The sequence below is a fragment of the Xyrauchen texanus genome, chromosome 17 (assembly GCF_025860055.1).
Source record: "Xyrauchen texanus isolate HMW12.3.18 chromosome 17, RBS_HiC_50CHRs, whole genome shotgun sequence".
In the NCBI taxonomy this organism is placed as follows: domain Eukaryota; kingdom Metazoa; phylum Chordata; class Actinopteri; order Cypriniformes; family Catostomidae; genus Xyrauchen; species Xyrauchen texanus.
This window is the reverse complement of record NC_068292.1, coordinates 29,165,043-29,180,986: the sequence shown is the minus strand read 5'-3', so window position 1 is coordinate 29,180,986 and position 15,944 is coordinate 29,165,043. Positions and strand designations below refer to the sequence as shown.

The following is a 15,944-nucleotide window of genomic DNA, read 5'->3' as shown; positions in this document are numbered from 1 at the left end:
TTGCTGAGAAAGCCCCTCATATAACAATAATTCAATATAATGATGACATAATTTTACATAGTTACCTTTAAATCTAAAATATATATTCAAAAATATTCAGATAATTAAAATGCATTACATTCTTGTGGCAGAAGTGTTAATCATTGATAACGCCAATCAAAAAGCGGCTTTAGAATACAATGTATTGTTTACTACCATATTATTGAACATAAGCCAATCACAGCAGTTCACAGCAATCCATTTCGAAAGTGAATTTGACAATCTTGCTTGTTTAAGGACCCGTCAATGTACACCTGCATCAGACATGCTTGTGTAGTGTCTTGGATACGTTGCGTCATAAACATAATTCTATGTCACTGTGTCAAGTTAAATATAGTTTAATACTTACAACACAACTGAGATCCGTTAGTTCTGTCTGTTGGATGTTGTTTTGTTCACTGAATAAACTGCGTGTTGCCCATACAGCTGAAGTTTCACTTACTGCCCACTGGAGTAAACAGGTGGTACTACAAGCTTGCATTTCTCAAGAATCTTCCTTGTTACGTACGGTCCGGGGCATTGCGATTTAATTGCGTAAATTTTTTAACATGTTATTTTTTATTAAATTAATCACACTGAATTAACATATTGACAGCCTTAATATAAATAAATATAATTATTTTATAAATAATTATTTTAATATGTGAGAAGGGACTGCAAGAGACATGAAACTAGCAGTGTAGTATGATATAGGAGACAGTCAAATGTACAGCTTAATAGTCATTGCTCCAAATAATACCAAAATTGGCCTATTAGAGGTTTTCTAGAGAGCTGTCTAATAAAACTGTATGTTTTAATTCTTTTTTCTGGTCTAGATTCGCTTTATGGTATAACGATGCCTTGATTGAAAGGCACATAATAATATTATACCAGACTCATAAAACCTGAAAAAAAGTGTGTGGACTTCCTCCTAATTATTGACCACCGTGTACAAATTTGTGATGGGGCCGGAGCAGTCACGAAGAGAATCACACCCCAAAGCTGAAGGAATGGCATTCCAAAAAGATGTTTTAGGAACTAAAGCAGTATCAAATCCCCTCCCTTAACAATGGAGGCTGGAGTAAATTGTGCTCATGCAGCGCTAGCAACCTTATCCTTGTGCTCCAACACTTGTTGTCCATTTTGTCTGTCCCCCTAGTGGTGACTGGCTTAAATAGAAAAATGTTCCCACCTTTGAAAATTGGAACAAACCATTATTTTAAATAAAATTTAAACCTTACTAGAGGTCTGCAACCTGACCCAGGCCCAGTGTTTCACAGACACATGTGAACAACCGAGTTTAAATCAAACGTGTTTATAATCTGATGGTATTGTTCGGGCCATCTGGTAATTCCCAGCCAAATACCAGAGTGCTGTGTGAGTACTATATTATACTTCCATTATGCATGTAACAGCTCAAGTGTATGCTTTTCATAATAATAATACATACAGTGTAGGAGAAGGTCCTTTGTGTATTCTGGGAGTACCATGAAATAACTGTGATGTTGGACTAATATTTGAAATGATTGCATTTTGTCTGTGTGTGTTCCCATAGTGACCATGCGACAGTTTGATCATCCACATATCGTAAAGCTGATAGGTGTTATTACAGAAAAACCTGTATGGATTATCATGGAGCTGTGCACGCTGGGAGAGGTGGGCCTTTTTCTGCTGATCGCAAGACAGGCACTGTGGGTGATGTGCTGTAGTTTGACAGGGGGGTAGAGCATCTTAAATCAGCACTGCAGAGATAACATAAGCTCAAACTAATCAAAGAGAATGTGGCCTGACATTAAATGCATTAAACTCGCATTATTCACAGCGATGAGATTCGGCTTAATACTGGAGGAATCCATCATGAATGCTTGTCTCATAAACCGCCCATTAAGGTGCAGTAAAAATGATTGCTGGCAGAGGCAGTTTGTCATAGTGCTCAGATCATTCAATCCAACTGACACACTGTGTGCATGAATGTGTGTATAGGACTAGCTGGTGTAAAACTGTTACAAGCCATGTAGCAAAAGATAGGTCTGGTTGAGTTTCTACAGGAGCCCTACATTATTTACTTACATTTACATGAATGCATTTGGCAGATGCTTTTACAAAAAGCAACATGTAGTGCATTAAAGCTATACATTTTATCAGTATGTACATGCCCTGGGAATTAAACCTGTTACCTTAATGATAGATATAACCTTAGACTGTCTTAAACTGTTGTGGATGGATTTTGGTTATGATTGTTGTGTAGACAGAGGAATCAAAATATTGTATATATGATGTAAATTTCTCTATACTATCTTGTTCCATCCAAATTTTGTATAAACGTTATATCATACTTGCAATATTACTGCTGTGATATTACTTAAGTGTCCAAGATGTGTATGGCTTCCGATCTTCTGCAGAACACAAACGAAAATTTTTAGAAGAATGTATCAGTTGGTCCTTACAAGGCAAGTGAATGGTGACCAGAACTTTGGAGCTCCAAAAATCATATTACGGCAGCATAAAAGGAATTTCTAAGACTCCAGTGGTTAAATCTATGACTTCAGAAGTGATATGATTAGTGTGGGTGAGAGACAGATCAATATTTAAGTCCTTTTTTACTATAAATCTCCTCTTTCACTTTCAAATCCTTAACATTCTGAAAATGAAAGTGGAGATTTAAAGTAAAAAAGGTTCTGTTCAAATTGTTCTGTTTCTCACAAACACCTATAATTCTGCTTCTAAAGACATGGATTTAACCACAGGAGTCCTATGGATTACTTTTATGCTGCCTTTATATTCTTTTGGAGCTTCAAAGTTCTAGCCACCATTCACATGCACTGCAGAAGAAAGAAAGTCCCACACTTTTGGTATGGCATGAGGGTGAGTGAATGTTAATTTTTCTGGGTGAACTACCTTTTAACACTCGTGGGAGAAAAAATAAAAATAAAAAGTATTTCTAGCCATGTTAAAGAAACGAATGACTAGGGAGTTTTCCTGTGAATAAACTATACACCAGTGCGCTCTAGTGCTCAGTGCTGGTTTTACACTTTCTGGACTCGTGATTTCTGACAAACAAATTCAGTTTAATCAGAGCTGTGAAATTGCATAAACTTGATATACAGTTATGAAAATCTGAGTTTTTTCTCCTCTTTTTCAGTTGCGCTCCTTTCTACAGATTAGGAAGTACAATCTGGATTTAGCATCACTCATCCTGTTTTCTTACCAGCTCAGCACAGCCCTTGCATACCTGGAGAGCAAACGCTTTGTGCACAGGTAAGTGTCCACCATTGCATGCCCACAGGGTTACAGGCATTCACTGCACATTTCATGTTCAATGTTTCACATCCTGATGCAGTAGCACATTTTTATCCATAATTATTACAGTGGGGCAAAGAAGTATTTAGTCAGCCACCAATTGTGCAAGTTCTCCCACTTAAGAAGATGAGAGAGGCCTGTAATTTTCATGATAGGTACACTTCAACTATGAGAGACAAAATGAGAAAAATAAAATCCAGAAAATCACATTGTAGAATTTTTTTATGAATTTATATGCAAATTATTGGGGAAAATAAGTATTTGGTCACCTACAAACAAGCAAGATTTCTGGCTCTCACAGACCTGTAACTTATTCTTTAAGAGGCTCCTCTGTCCTCCACGCGTTACCTGTATTAATGGCACCTGTTTGAACTTGTTATCAGTATAAAAGGCACCTGTCCACAACCTCAAACAGTCACACTCCAAACTCCACTATGGCCAAGACCAAAGAGCTGTCAAAGGACACGAGAAACAAAATTGTAGACCTGCACCAGGCTGGGAAGACTGAATCTGCAATAGGTAAGCAGCTAGGTGTGAAGAAATCAACTGTGGGAGCAATTATTAGGAAATGGATGACATACAAGACCACTGATAATCTCCCTCGATCTGGGGCTCCACGCAAGATCTCACCCCGTGGGGTCAAAATGATCACAAGAACGGTGAGCAAAAATACCAGAACCACACGGGGGGACCTAGTGAATGACCTGCAGAGAGCTGGGACCAAAGTAACAAAGGCTACCATCAGTAACACACTACGCCGCCAGGGACTCAAATCCTGCAGTGCCAGACGTGTCCCCCTGCTTAAGCTAGTACATGTCCAGGCCCGTCTGAAGTTTGCTAGAGAGCATTTGGATGATCCAGAAGAGGATTGGGAGAATGTCATATGGTTAGATGAAACCAAAATATAACTTTTTGGTAAAAACTCAACTCGTCGTGTTTGGAGGAGAAAGAATGCTGAGTTGCATCCAAAGAACACCATACCTACTGTGAAGCAGGGGGGTGGAAACATCATGCTTTGGGGCTGTTTTTCTGCAAAGGGACCAGGACGACTGATCCGTGTAAAGGAAAGAATGAATGGGGCCATATATCGTGAGATTTTGAGTGAAAATCTCCTTCCATCAGCAAGGGCATTGAAGATGAAACGTGGCTGGGTCTTTCAGCATGACAATGATCCCAAACACACACCACACGGGCATGAAGGAGTGGCTTCGTAAGAAGCATTTCAAGGTCCTGGAGTGGCCTAGCCAGTCTCCAGATCTCAACCCCATAGAAAATCTTTGGAGGGAGTTGAAAGTCTGTGTTGCCCAGCGACAGCCCGAAACATCACTGCTCTAGAGGAGATCTGCATGGAGGAATGGGCCAAAATACCAGCAACAGTGTGTGAAAACCTTGTGAAGACTTACAGAAAACGTTTGACCTCTGTCATTGCCAACAAAGGGTATATAACAAAGTATTGAGATAAACTTTTGTTATTGACCAAATACTTATTTTCCCCCATAATTTGCAAATAAATTCATTAAAAATCCTACAATGTGATTTTCTGGATTTTTTTTTCCTCATTTTGTCTCTCATAGTTGAAGTGTACCTATGATGGAAATTACAGGCCTCTCTCATATTTTTAAGTGGGAGAACTTGCACAATTGGTGGCTGACTAAATACTTTTTTGCCCCACTGTATATACTTATTGTGTAGATATTACGCTGAAAGACTGTTTAACGTAACTTCTCTCTCTTTCAGGGACATCGCTGCACGGAATGTTCTGGTGTCTGCAGTGGACTGTGTAAAGCTGGGAGACTTTGGTTTGTCTAGATACATGGAGGACAGCTCTTATTATAAAGGTTTGAAGACATTCCCTTGAGCAGCACAGATCTCAGTGCCCAAGCTTGAAATCATGATCATGCCTAGAGACTTCAATGCAGAGGCGTTTCCAGCATTGATGGACATCCGGGGCTTAGCCCAGACCATTTTATGCAAATACAGGGATCACTCGAAGAGTTTTTAATTTTTTTTTACAGGAACACTTTACTTTCAGTCAAAGTACATCTTAATTGTGTGAGACTTTAGTAGAACATAATATGAACTGTTGTGTATTGGTATATTACATTTTAAGTCAACAAAACAACTGTCCTAGAGAGTTCAGTCTATCTCTTTTCACCTGCTCCTGTCGCTCTCCCTTCTCATCAAGTGTTGCTGTCTTTTTCTCTCTCTTTCCACCAGAAAGCTACCAGAGACAAAAGGTGTTTAATGTTAACATTAGTTTAACATTATATACTCACACTCACTCTCTCTCTCTCACACACACACACATTCAACATACAACATACACTATTCTCCTCTTGTCTATCTGGTGTCCTTCTCATTACTTGTTATATTTTACTCTCTCATCACTTGCTGCTGTTTCTCTCTCTCTAGTACTATCCTCGACTAACTCATCCTCTCTCCTCCCTGAATCATCTGTGATGCAAAAGAACAGATACAGCACATAACTTATTGCAAATCAGCTTCAAACAGCTAATTCATCAAGTGCTACATATTTCAAATTGTAGATTTCCATTTCCAATACCATTGAAGAAAATTTATTGGGAAGAGCAGTTCATGTACATTACCATAAAGTCATCACAAAAGAGTTATATTATAGTGTGCAAAGTGAGGTAAAAAAAATATTGAATATAAATAATTTATATTTTTTGACATAAATAGTCAAAATGATGTATAAGATCCTAAGTTAAAGCAATACATGAATGACTTTAGTCTAAGTTCATTGACACACCATGGCATCGAACTGTATATAATTCTCCATGTTCATCTGTCAAAATCCTTTCATTAGGAGCATTGGGATAAACAATGTTTCACTGTTAACTTTCTCTAAAGTAAAGTGACTTATTAATTGTTACCAGTTTCCATGCCTGATTCTGGCACAGCTGCTGCTGCTGGCTCCTCAGTCTGTAGCTCATCTTTGCTACTCTCTACAAAACCATTTAATCAAATCAAAGTGTATATTTCCTACAAACTAATATCACAAAACAAGTCACACATACATTTTATGTTAATGCTTATTGGTTATCCTTCGAGAAAAGAACACCTGATAAAAAAGGAAAGTATTCAGTGCAGTGGGATAAAACTAGTGTTTCTGGCTACCTACAGCATGAACAATAGCAAGGTTATGTAGCCTACACTTATCAAATGTGTAGACGTTGTTTCTCTTCAAATGCGATAAACATGCTGGTCCAAGTGCTAACGTAGCCTATGGTAATAACTAGCCTACTGTGGGTGAAAGCCAGCCAGATGATGATCTTCAGACTTTAAGGACCAAAAAAAAAATAAGTGAATTCTTACCCACTGTCTTCTTTCGGAAAAATCCCCAAAGCCTCATTTGCTTCATTTTTGCTGTCTTTCCTGCTAACTGCTGTTAACTCGCCACTAAGTAACATTATTTGATGTCAACGACTGTGCTAGCTCCTCCCCTACCTGCTGCATATTCAACAGAGAGGAAGAAACGGAGTAGCCCATAGGCTACCGACAGCAAAGAAACTTATTCTATAGGCTAGATTATTTTTTAGACCTATGTCTTTTTTTACAGGCTGTATTCAGTATGTGCAAAGCCAAAGCACAATGAAATAAGGCAACTTATGATTATGGGGGTTTACATAGTCTATTGTCCGGTTTCATATTTGCCAGTCAACTTTTCAAAATACATTCAGGGCTACATTCAAAACATTCGGGGCTGAAGCCCCGGCAAAATCAGCTGACACCGGCCGTGTCTGCTTCAATGGCAAGATGTACAGTGAAAAAGGAGTATATTGTTATTGGATTGCTTCAGAAGACATTAATTAAATCACTGGAGTTTTATGGATTATCTTTATTGCTGCCTTTGTGCGCTTATTGGAGCTTGTCAATTTGGTCACCATTCACTTGCATTGTATAAACAAACAGACATCATATCTCCATTAAAATATCTTTGATTGTGTTCCGTGGAAGAAAGATATTCATACGGGTTTGAGATGAAACAAGGATGAGTTAAAGATGAGAGAATTGTCATTTTGTGGGGTGAACTGTTCCTTTAAGAATCTGTACTATTTCTAGATTACCTATCAAATATAAGCAAATTTGTGACATGTTAACTCCTTAGTTCAAAAGGTCAGATTTCATTGCTTCTATTGAAAAACAAGATGCAAAAGTGAGGACGTACCAAATACTAAGAAATGTATGTTCATTTTTCTTTTCTACTTGTCACTCAAACTATTATGCTGAAAATAAAATTTTGGGGGAAAAAGTTTGAAGTAGAAGAAAATGCAAAATAGAAACATTTTCAACAGTGATCTTTAGACCCTACTGTATGTGTAAACTCACATGCACAATACTAAAGTCTCTGCAATCCATGTCCAATCCATGGTTTTGACATGATATGTTACTCCCAACTGAGTGCATAGTGCTCCAATCATTCACACTCATTGTCTTTTTCTCACCATATATCGTTCTCTCCCTCTCTGTTTTTTTCTTTCTCTCTTTGCAGCCTCTAAAGGAAAACTACCTATTAAATGGATGGCGCCAGAGTCAATAAACTTCAGACGTTTTACCTCTGCCAGCGATGTGTGGATGTTTGGTAAGAGAGAGAGAGTGTGTGTGTGTGTGTGTGTGTGTGTGTGTGTGTGTGTGTGTGTGTGTGTGTGTGTGTGTGTGTGTGTGTGTGTGTGTGTGTGTGTGTGTGTGTGTGTGTGTGTGTGTGTGTGTGTGTGTGTGTGTGTGTGTGTGTGTGTGTGTGTGTGTGTGAGAGGGAGAATATTGCACAAATTTACTACTGTGAATACCCCTTTTAGAATCAAAAAGTTTCCATTGACATGATGCATTTAATCCATTTGGGACCTCTAAATTGTTTAGAAAGTAGACCATAGGTCTTGTCTGTGTGTAGAGAGTGCATTTGGCTTAAAATTGTAATGTTTCCATCCTGTGTTTAGAGTGGCAGTGTAATTAGTATGCATCTGTAACTATTTAGAGTGTAGATCAAGTGTGTGACGCCTCTTGTTTTATAGCTGTCTTTAATTAGAGCTAATTTTGAATCCATCTAAATTCCAAACTTGCAGTTGTCTTCATGTATATTAGAGTGTGGATGAGGAAGAATAGGCTAACAGTGCATGTTTGTGATTTTTAGGAGTGTGTATGTGGGAGATCCTGATGTACGGAGTAAAGCCTTTTCAGGGCGTGAAAAATAATGATGTGATTGGACGGATTGAGAACGGCGAGCGTCTTGCTATGCCGCCCAACTGCCCACCTACCCTCTACAGCCTCATGACCAAATGCTGGGCGTATGACCCCAGCAAACGACCACGATTCACAGAGCTCAAAGGCCAGCTAAGGTCAGTCCACACTTTACCAAGCTTTGCTTTATAAGAGAGCAAGAGAGCTTAATGACGTTTTTACAAACCGCACAACAAGCTATCATAAACTGCGTTTCCAACCAACTATTTTTATGCGCATTTTAAAAATGCACATAAGAAATACTGAATGGAACGCTTTATATACAAATAAACTCTCAAAATTTGCATACAATTTAATGCACTAGGAGGAGGTAGATTTTCTAGAGTTTCGCAATAGTTAAATGCGCATTAATGTGATGGAAACGGCTTATTCGCATAAATGATTACGTGTCATGACCATTTGTAAAGTGTGTTGACAAATCGCTGATCGGATGGTATAGGTGTGTGAGAGCTTGACGTGATTGGCTCAACGAAAGGCCCGACCATGGTACACAATTCTTCAAACATAGCCCTGGTAGTCGAAAGTGCTTCACCCACAGCTCGTCGTTAAAGTGGTTCCTCACAATCCACCAGAACCGTTTCGAGCGCGGGCTCTCCCAGGTATATGGAGGCTGTTGGTGAATGGGAATAGCTATTTGAGCCCTCATTATGTGAGCGATTGCATTTATTCTGCGACGTTTCCTGGCAGCATTTAATATCATAATGTACAATTGCTTTATTACAACAAATACAACTCTCCCCGAAGCAAAGAGGTTGTTCAGCTGCTCCTTGACAAAAGGCGGGTTTCCTCAAGATAATGCGCATTTACAGTTCATGGAAACTTTTAATTTTCTTTAGTCAAATTTTCAGAAATGTGCATTAAAAATGCGAAACATTTTGATGGAAACCCAGCTATAGATTCTACACTCTTCGAACTACATAAGAGGAGTCTTTCATTTTTATGGTCCTTGTTTGATACATTTTAGCCTTTGTGAATGTTGTTATGTCTAGAAGTGTTTTACAGACTCTTAAATAAAAGAATGTGTCTGATAACAGTAGAGGGCACTGTAATGCTCTCATATAAATGATGCATTTATGATCTATTTTAGGGTTTTTAGAAGACTCTGCTGTTGGTTTGTTGCTTGTCTGATCAGTGCAGAGCTTTTGCAGGTTAAGAGAGATGCAGAACCTTTAACTCGATAGGCTCTTTCACAAGGGCTCGCTGTTAGCGAAGTACTTTGTGTATACATTGTGTATACATTTTGCCTTTTATGATGATACCCCATTTCTGATTTAAAATAAGGTACAGGTTTTTTCCATGGTCAGGGAATTTTAAAATAGGGATTTCCATGTCTGGAAAAAGTCATCAAAATGAGTTAAATCTAAATAAGTAATGGAAATTTTTATGAACATCAACTTTTCATGTTAGGGCTATGCTCTGCTATGAAAATATTTCTTGGCTAGAAATTGCACTTTGCAAGTGTGATCTTTTAAAAAAAAAAAAAAAAGAAATGTTTGTGGGGAGGGTGTATTTTTCCCCTTTTTCACCCAATTTGGAATGCCCAATGCACTTTTAATTCCTTGTGGTCATGTAGTGACTCGCCTCCTGGTGGCAGAGGACGAATCCCAGCTGCCTCTGCGTCTGAAAGCGTCAACACGCGCATATTATCACGTGGCTTGTTGAGCGCTGCCACGAAGTCATAGCTCGTGTGGAGGCTTCATGCCATCAACCGCTGCATCCACGCTCAACTCACCACGCATAGCACCGAGAACGAACGACATTATAGCGACCACGAGGAGGTTACCCCGTGTGACTGTATCCTCCCTTGCAACCGGGCCAATTTGGTTGCTTAGGAGACCTGGCTGGAATCACTCAGCACCCCACAACTAGTGAATTCAAGGGGTGGTAGATAGTGTCTTCGCCAATGAGCTACCCAGGCCCCAATCTCTAAAAATTTTAAAATCCAGTAATTGGAATGGCTGAAAAAGTAATGGAAATTTGTCGGTCAAAAGGTGTGAGAACAATAGAAGTGATGAATGTCACATATAATACAGTACCTATTCTCACTTTCAAATGCAATTCGCCTATTGGCATTTTTCCAAAGAACATGGGCGTAAGTGTAAACATTGAGAATGGTGTTTTAGGTTCATTTAGAGGAAGATTAATCTCTTTAAGCCTTGACTCACCCAGTACCTGTCTATGACACTTCCTGTCTGGCTCTGATTTCTTAGTTGAAATGGCGACTATGAGAAAATGTATTTTTCTCTCACATACCCAATTCTTAATCTCCCTATCTGTCTTTGACCTCATCAGACATGCACACATGCAGGCAGAGCCTGAAGAAAAGGCTCCCTGCAGCTGTTTGGAAATCATCCTTCATGATAGAATAGTTTAGAGTTCCCAAATGTCTGTTCATGTTCACACATGCAGTCAGTTCCCGTAATATCCACAAGGCCCAGCAGTCAGCCTGCTAACACCAATGGAGGATAAAGCCCCACCTGTACTGTGTGACAGGCAATCAAACACCTCACTGCTCTGATTGCCTAATCATCGGAAGAATCTGGTCTGCTTTCAGCAAAAACATCCATGTTTCTTTTTGATTACATTTTTTTTCACAAATTATTTAATATATGTAATGCTGAATCCTAGGTTTCCAATTTAATTAAATGTGGTTGCAAAAATGTATTTTTAAGTTTACACATTTCTTTGCTGGATGAATACAGGCAGAGGCTTAGTAACTTTTGTGAACCACACGAGTTTGCTGTATACTTCAGCTTTGAATTGTGGTTAAAGTGAATTTGTGGTCTTTATGGTGTGCTCTCAGGGTCAATATTGATGAGGTTTGTTTAAAAAGAATGTCCTCTTTATGATTGTTAAATCATTTTGTTTTTTAATAAAAGGTGAATACAGTTTCTGTACTTTCCCTATGAGTAGCTTTATGTTATTACATCATTGAAGATTGAACAATAGATTGAGATAAGGAAATTAAATGAAGTCACATGGCTCAGGCTCTAATCCTAATCTAATACTCGGAAGTCTTTAGAAACAATGACAATAAGAATGACTGCTAGACCAAGCAAATTGAGGAACTAGATTTTCTTTATATGTACCAGTTTGTTTCAGTTTTATCATTAAAATTAAGACAATACAATAGAATGTATTTCTGAACTGAACTTCTAGAAGTTTAAATCCTTTGATTTGGAATATACCTGTATTTTGTTCCAGCTTTGTGAAAATGAAGTCCATTATTGTGGCGCAGGGATTTGATAGATGTAGGGTTCTCTATGGCAGTGGTTCTCAAATGGTTTTGTTTTAGGACCCCAATTTTACATTGGACATTGGACATTATATATATATATAATTATATATATTATATAATGTAAAATTGGGGTCCTAAAACAAAACCATTTGGGAACCACTGCCATAGAGAACCCTACATCTATCAAATCCCTGCTCCACAATAATGATAACCACTTCATATCCAGTGTCACCAAAGTACCAGAATTTTGTGAAATTTTGTGAAAAATAAAGTGAAATCTGTTACCATTACCAGGAACTGCATAGACCTAACAATATTTCAAAATGATTGACATGATGTAAGAAAATTGACAATTTAGTATTTTATACAAGAGTGATTTTGAAGTCTAATATGTGGGGGAAAAAATATTATATTTGTATTAGCTATATTACCAAGCGACATATGAATTATCTACCCCTCAGACAGTCTGTGTGTTTGATACAAATTAGGGAAATTATATTGTTCATAAGTTAAGTATTCTTTATAGTTTTGACATTGAATTTTGAGCTTGCCCTCTGTGATGTCTATAGTGTAAATATATAATTATTATTATTTATTTTTTTGTTAAGGAACGTTAACAGCTTTTAAGCCCATTCTTATGACAAATTTCATTTTGATACATTTTTATGTTATTTCTATGATATATTATGTTTTTAATATTTCTGTTTAACAAAAGAAATTTTTATCATGAAGAGCTGTTACCATTTTTACTTTATTTCTACGATATATTATGATTTTTTTAGGATTTTTCACATCAAGATCTGTTAAGCCCAACCTTATCATGACACATTTGGTTCCCAAACTACTTCTACCTTTTCTTTTCTTTTGTAGATTTTTCAAAGAGCTGTTAAGCCCAAACTTATTATGGCACATTCTGCTGACATTCATATTTTTTTTTTAATTATTCGTTAAATTATAATTAAAAGCTGTTAAGACCAAATTTATCATGACACATTTTAGTTTCATTAATATTTGTACAATATTTTGTCAAGAAAGATTTTTAATAATTAAAAGCTGTCAAGCAAAAACTTGACACATGTTGGTCGGTTTGTTAAAGTTTGACATTAATTCAGACTTTTGTCTGGGAGAGCCTGGGATCCCTGCAAAAATCAAGGTTGTGTAGGATGGTCTGGGTTTTATGTGCTGACCGTGGAGAATCTCAGTGTGCGCCTCAGCAATGAAGGTCTGGATTGATCAGAACAGGTGTCCCTTCTGTTCATCGTGTGTGTGTGTGTGTGTGTGTGTCTGCTCTCTCTCTCTCTCTCTCTCTCTCTCTCTCTCTCTCTCTCTCTCTCTCCAATCCACACATTCATGGGCTCTGTCAGGGATAATAGAGTTTCCAGAAATAGTCCCTCTCATAGTCAGGCAGCTTGCATTCTCTCACCACTAAAACGTACACACTCCAGGCTTTCGCACCTACTGTGTCCTATCCGCATCAAAGAGCAAACCTTCTCTAACTGCAGGTAGGATCTTTACATATCAAAAATGTTTAAGGCTATATATACATCATGAGTTTAAGGGCCATTTCCAACATTAAAGGTGTTTAGTTGGCAAGTAAGGCCAGGTTTGAAGATGTAATGGAATTTATGTATTAGGGGCTGCTGTGTGCAGACCACATGCTGAAACTATATGCACCCTATTGCAGTTTACAATTCATGAAGAGTGTTTGCAGGTCTTTGTATTAATGCTTAACATCTCTTTTTACTTACAGCAGTCAAGCCTGTGAGAACAGTAAGGAAACTAGACTGTCAGCTTTCAAGTTAATACAATTAATTAAACCAAAAATGAACAAAAATATAATTCATTTCATTTTGTTGTTTTCTTAATGTCGCTGCAAGAATTGTGGCATGAAAATTTAACAGCAGATAGCACGCAATGGTCAAAGATGTCCATAGGATTCATGTGTACATAGACCAGTAATGGTAAAACATTGTGTAGAAGGAATACAAGAAAGAATCCTGGGTTGTGAACGGCCATTTAAACTGTCTTCAACTCAATTGAAAAATTAGACTACTGTGGATTGTAAACCAGTGGTAGGCTTATGTTTAATGATATAAAATAAACCATAAAATATATTAACCTCTAAATCCAATTTTTGTGAAGTCCATTCATTACTTACTCGTCTGCCACAAAAATGTAATGTCTTAAAATGATTCCCATTTGAGGGCCTACCTGAGCAATTAATCAGACATCATATTATGTAGCTAATTCAATTTAAAAATTTAATAGATTTGACAGCCCTAATATTAATGTGATGAGATGTTTGTTCTCTTATTCATGTGAGGGCTGTCTGACATTACTTGCATGCCGCAAGACATTTTTGATTGTGCAATAGTTTGAACAGTGCTTCTGGCATTAAGCTGTGTTTCTTGTAACCTTGCTGATTGAAAATATCCTATATTTTCCTCTGTAGTCACCCATGTATGGGTTGGTGTAGCACACTGTGTAATCTGTGATGACAGAGCAACTCTACCTTTCACAACAGATTACAAAGTTGGAAATGTCTTTCTCTTGTGTTAACAGTGATTGGAATGAAAACATCAGAATTACACATTACTCACCATTTCTACTGATGAGTTCTTGTCCTGCTCTTAAAAGAGTGATCACAGGGCCCTGGGTTGCTCAGCAAGTAAAGACGCTGACTACCACCCCTGGAGTCACCAGTTTGAAACTAGGGTGTGCTGAGTGACTCCAGCCAGGTTTCCGAAGCAACCAAATTGGCCCGGTTGCTAGGGAGGGTAGAGTCACATGGGGTAATCTCCTCATGGTCGCTATAATGTGGTTCGCTCTCGGTGGGGCGCGTGGTGAGTTGAGCGTGGATGCCAGTTGAGTGCGTTACCGCGGAGACATGGCGCATGTGGAGGCTTCATGCTATTCTCCACGGTAACGCTCTCAACGGCCACATGATAAGATGCTGGGGTTGACGGTCTCAGACACGGAGGCAACTGAGATTCATCCTCCGCCACCCGGATTGAGGCACTACGCCACCACGAGGACTTAGAGTGCATTGGGAATTGGGTATTCCAAATTGGGGAGAATAAGGGGAGGAAAAAAAAGAGTGATCACAAACAAATGACAAAGATCAAAACTTCTCAACTTATTTACAGCTCTAGATCTGTCAAGATGATTGGTTCAGGAAATAAGACTCATCTATTGGGAAATTATGTTGTTGTTTGATAATGTTGTCCACCGACGTGTGTGCAGTACAATCCTTGCAGAGGAGAAGACTCAACAGGAAGAGCGCAGCCGTATGGAGATGAGGAGACATGTCCCCGTGTCCTGGGACTCGGGAGGCTCAGATGAGGCACCACCCAAAGTAAGTAGCTGCTCTGCTCTGGGCCACATATTTTTTTAAAACTTGCTGATAATTAAGGCTTAAGCTGTTTTAATGATGGGGATATTTGTCTATACAGTGTAAATTATGTATCTAAGAATGCATATCTGTTTTTATTAATTGCTTCGTCTCTCGCGGTTCTCACATTTTTACATTTATGACAGCGTGACTTGGTCTGAAATGGCTTATTTATTACTAAGGTTAACAGTGTGCCACCAGTTGTCACCATAGCATATGGTACCTACTCAGGGGTGGGTGGGTGGGTGTGTGTGTGTGTGTGTCTGTGAATACAAACACCAGGTGTTTCAGTCTGATTTATTTGTATGTTAAGAGTAAAACAGTTGAAGAACAAGAGAAAGTCTTTATCTCCTGAAGCTATTGTCTGAAAAGTATGTGTTTTATATTGTACTGTGGCTGCAATATTGTTTGCACATTTATAGAGCAAACCTGTTACCAGCAAACTAAGTGTTTAACAAGATGAGTGTGGGTATCATATTTCTCTAGGACAAGATTCTTTTTTTCTTTTTTTTTTTTTTTTTTTTAAACCAGAACATTTTCCCTGACCATCTAAGTATAAAGATATCTCCTACAATGATTGATTTATTGAACTGACTGGCTATTATTTCATGTCTATAGTTAGCCAGGACTTTTCTGGATATTGTCTTTGTCTGTAATCCAGTTCTCCTATGCCAAGTTACATCTTTTGTCTTTTATGTAACATCACTGTGTCTTGGATACTGCTCCATTCTATTGTCTCAT

The 15,944-nt window shown here is 38.2% G+C and overlaps 1 protein-coding gene across 9 annotated transcripts in view; it reads left to right on the top strand.

Annotated features, from left to right (window-relative positions):
* The first annotated feature begins 1,578 nt into the window (after nucleotides 1-1,578).
* LOC127658442 (focal adhesion kinase 1-like) overlaps nucleotides 1,579-15,944 on the top strand; it is a 36,622-nt gene continuing 22,256 nt past the window's right edge. For 2 of the 9 annotated variants that reach the window (XM_052147742.1, XM_052147738.1), the window contains exons 1-6: nucleotides 1,580-1,674; nucleotides 3,161-3,276; nucleotides 5,056-5,156; nucleotides 7,832-7,921; nucleotides 8,468-8,672; nucleotides 15,056-15,167. In XM_052147742.1, the coding sequence (XP_052003702.1) occupies nucleotides 1,651-1,674; nucleotides 3,161-3,276; nucleotides 5,056-5,156; nucleotides 7,832-7,921; nucleotides 8,468-8,672; nucleotides 15,056-15,167 (648 nt within the window). In that variant the 5' untranslated portion in view covers nucleotides 1,580-1,650. Of the gene's footprint in view, nucleotides 1,675-3,160; nucleotides 3,277-5,055; nucleotides 5,157-7,831; nucleotides 7,922-8,467; nucleotides 8,673-12,693; nucleotides 13,315-13,562; nucleotides 13,583-15,055; nucleotides 15,168-15,944 lie in introns of those variants that run through there. The other 7 variants (XM_052147746.1, XM_052147745.1, XM_052147739.1 and 4 more) reach the window with 6 other exon arrangements.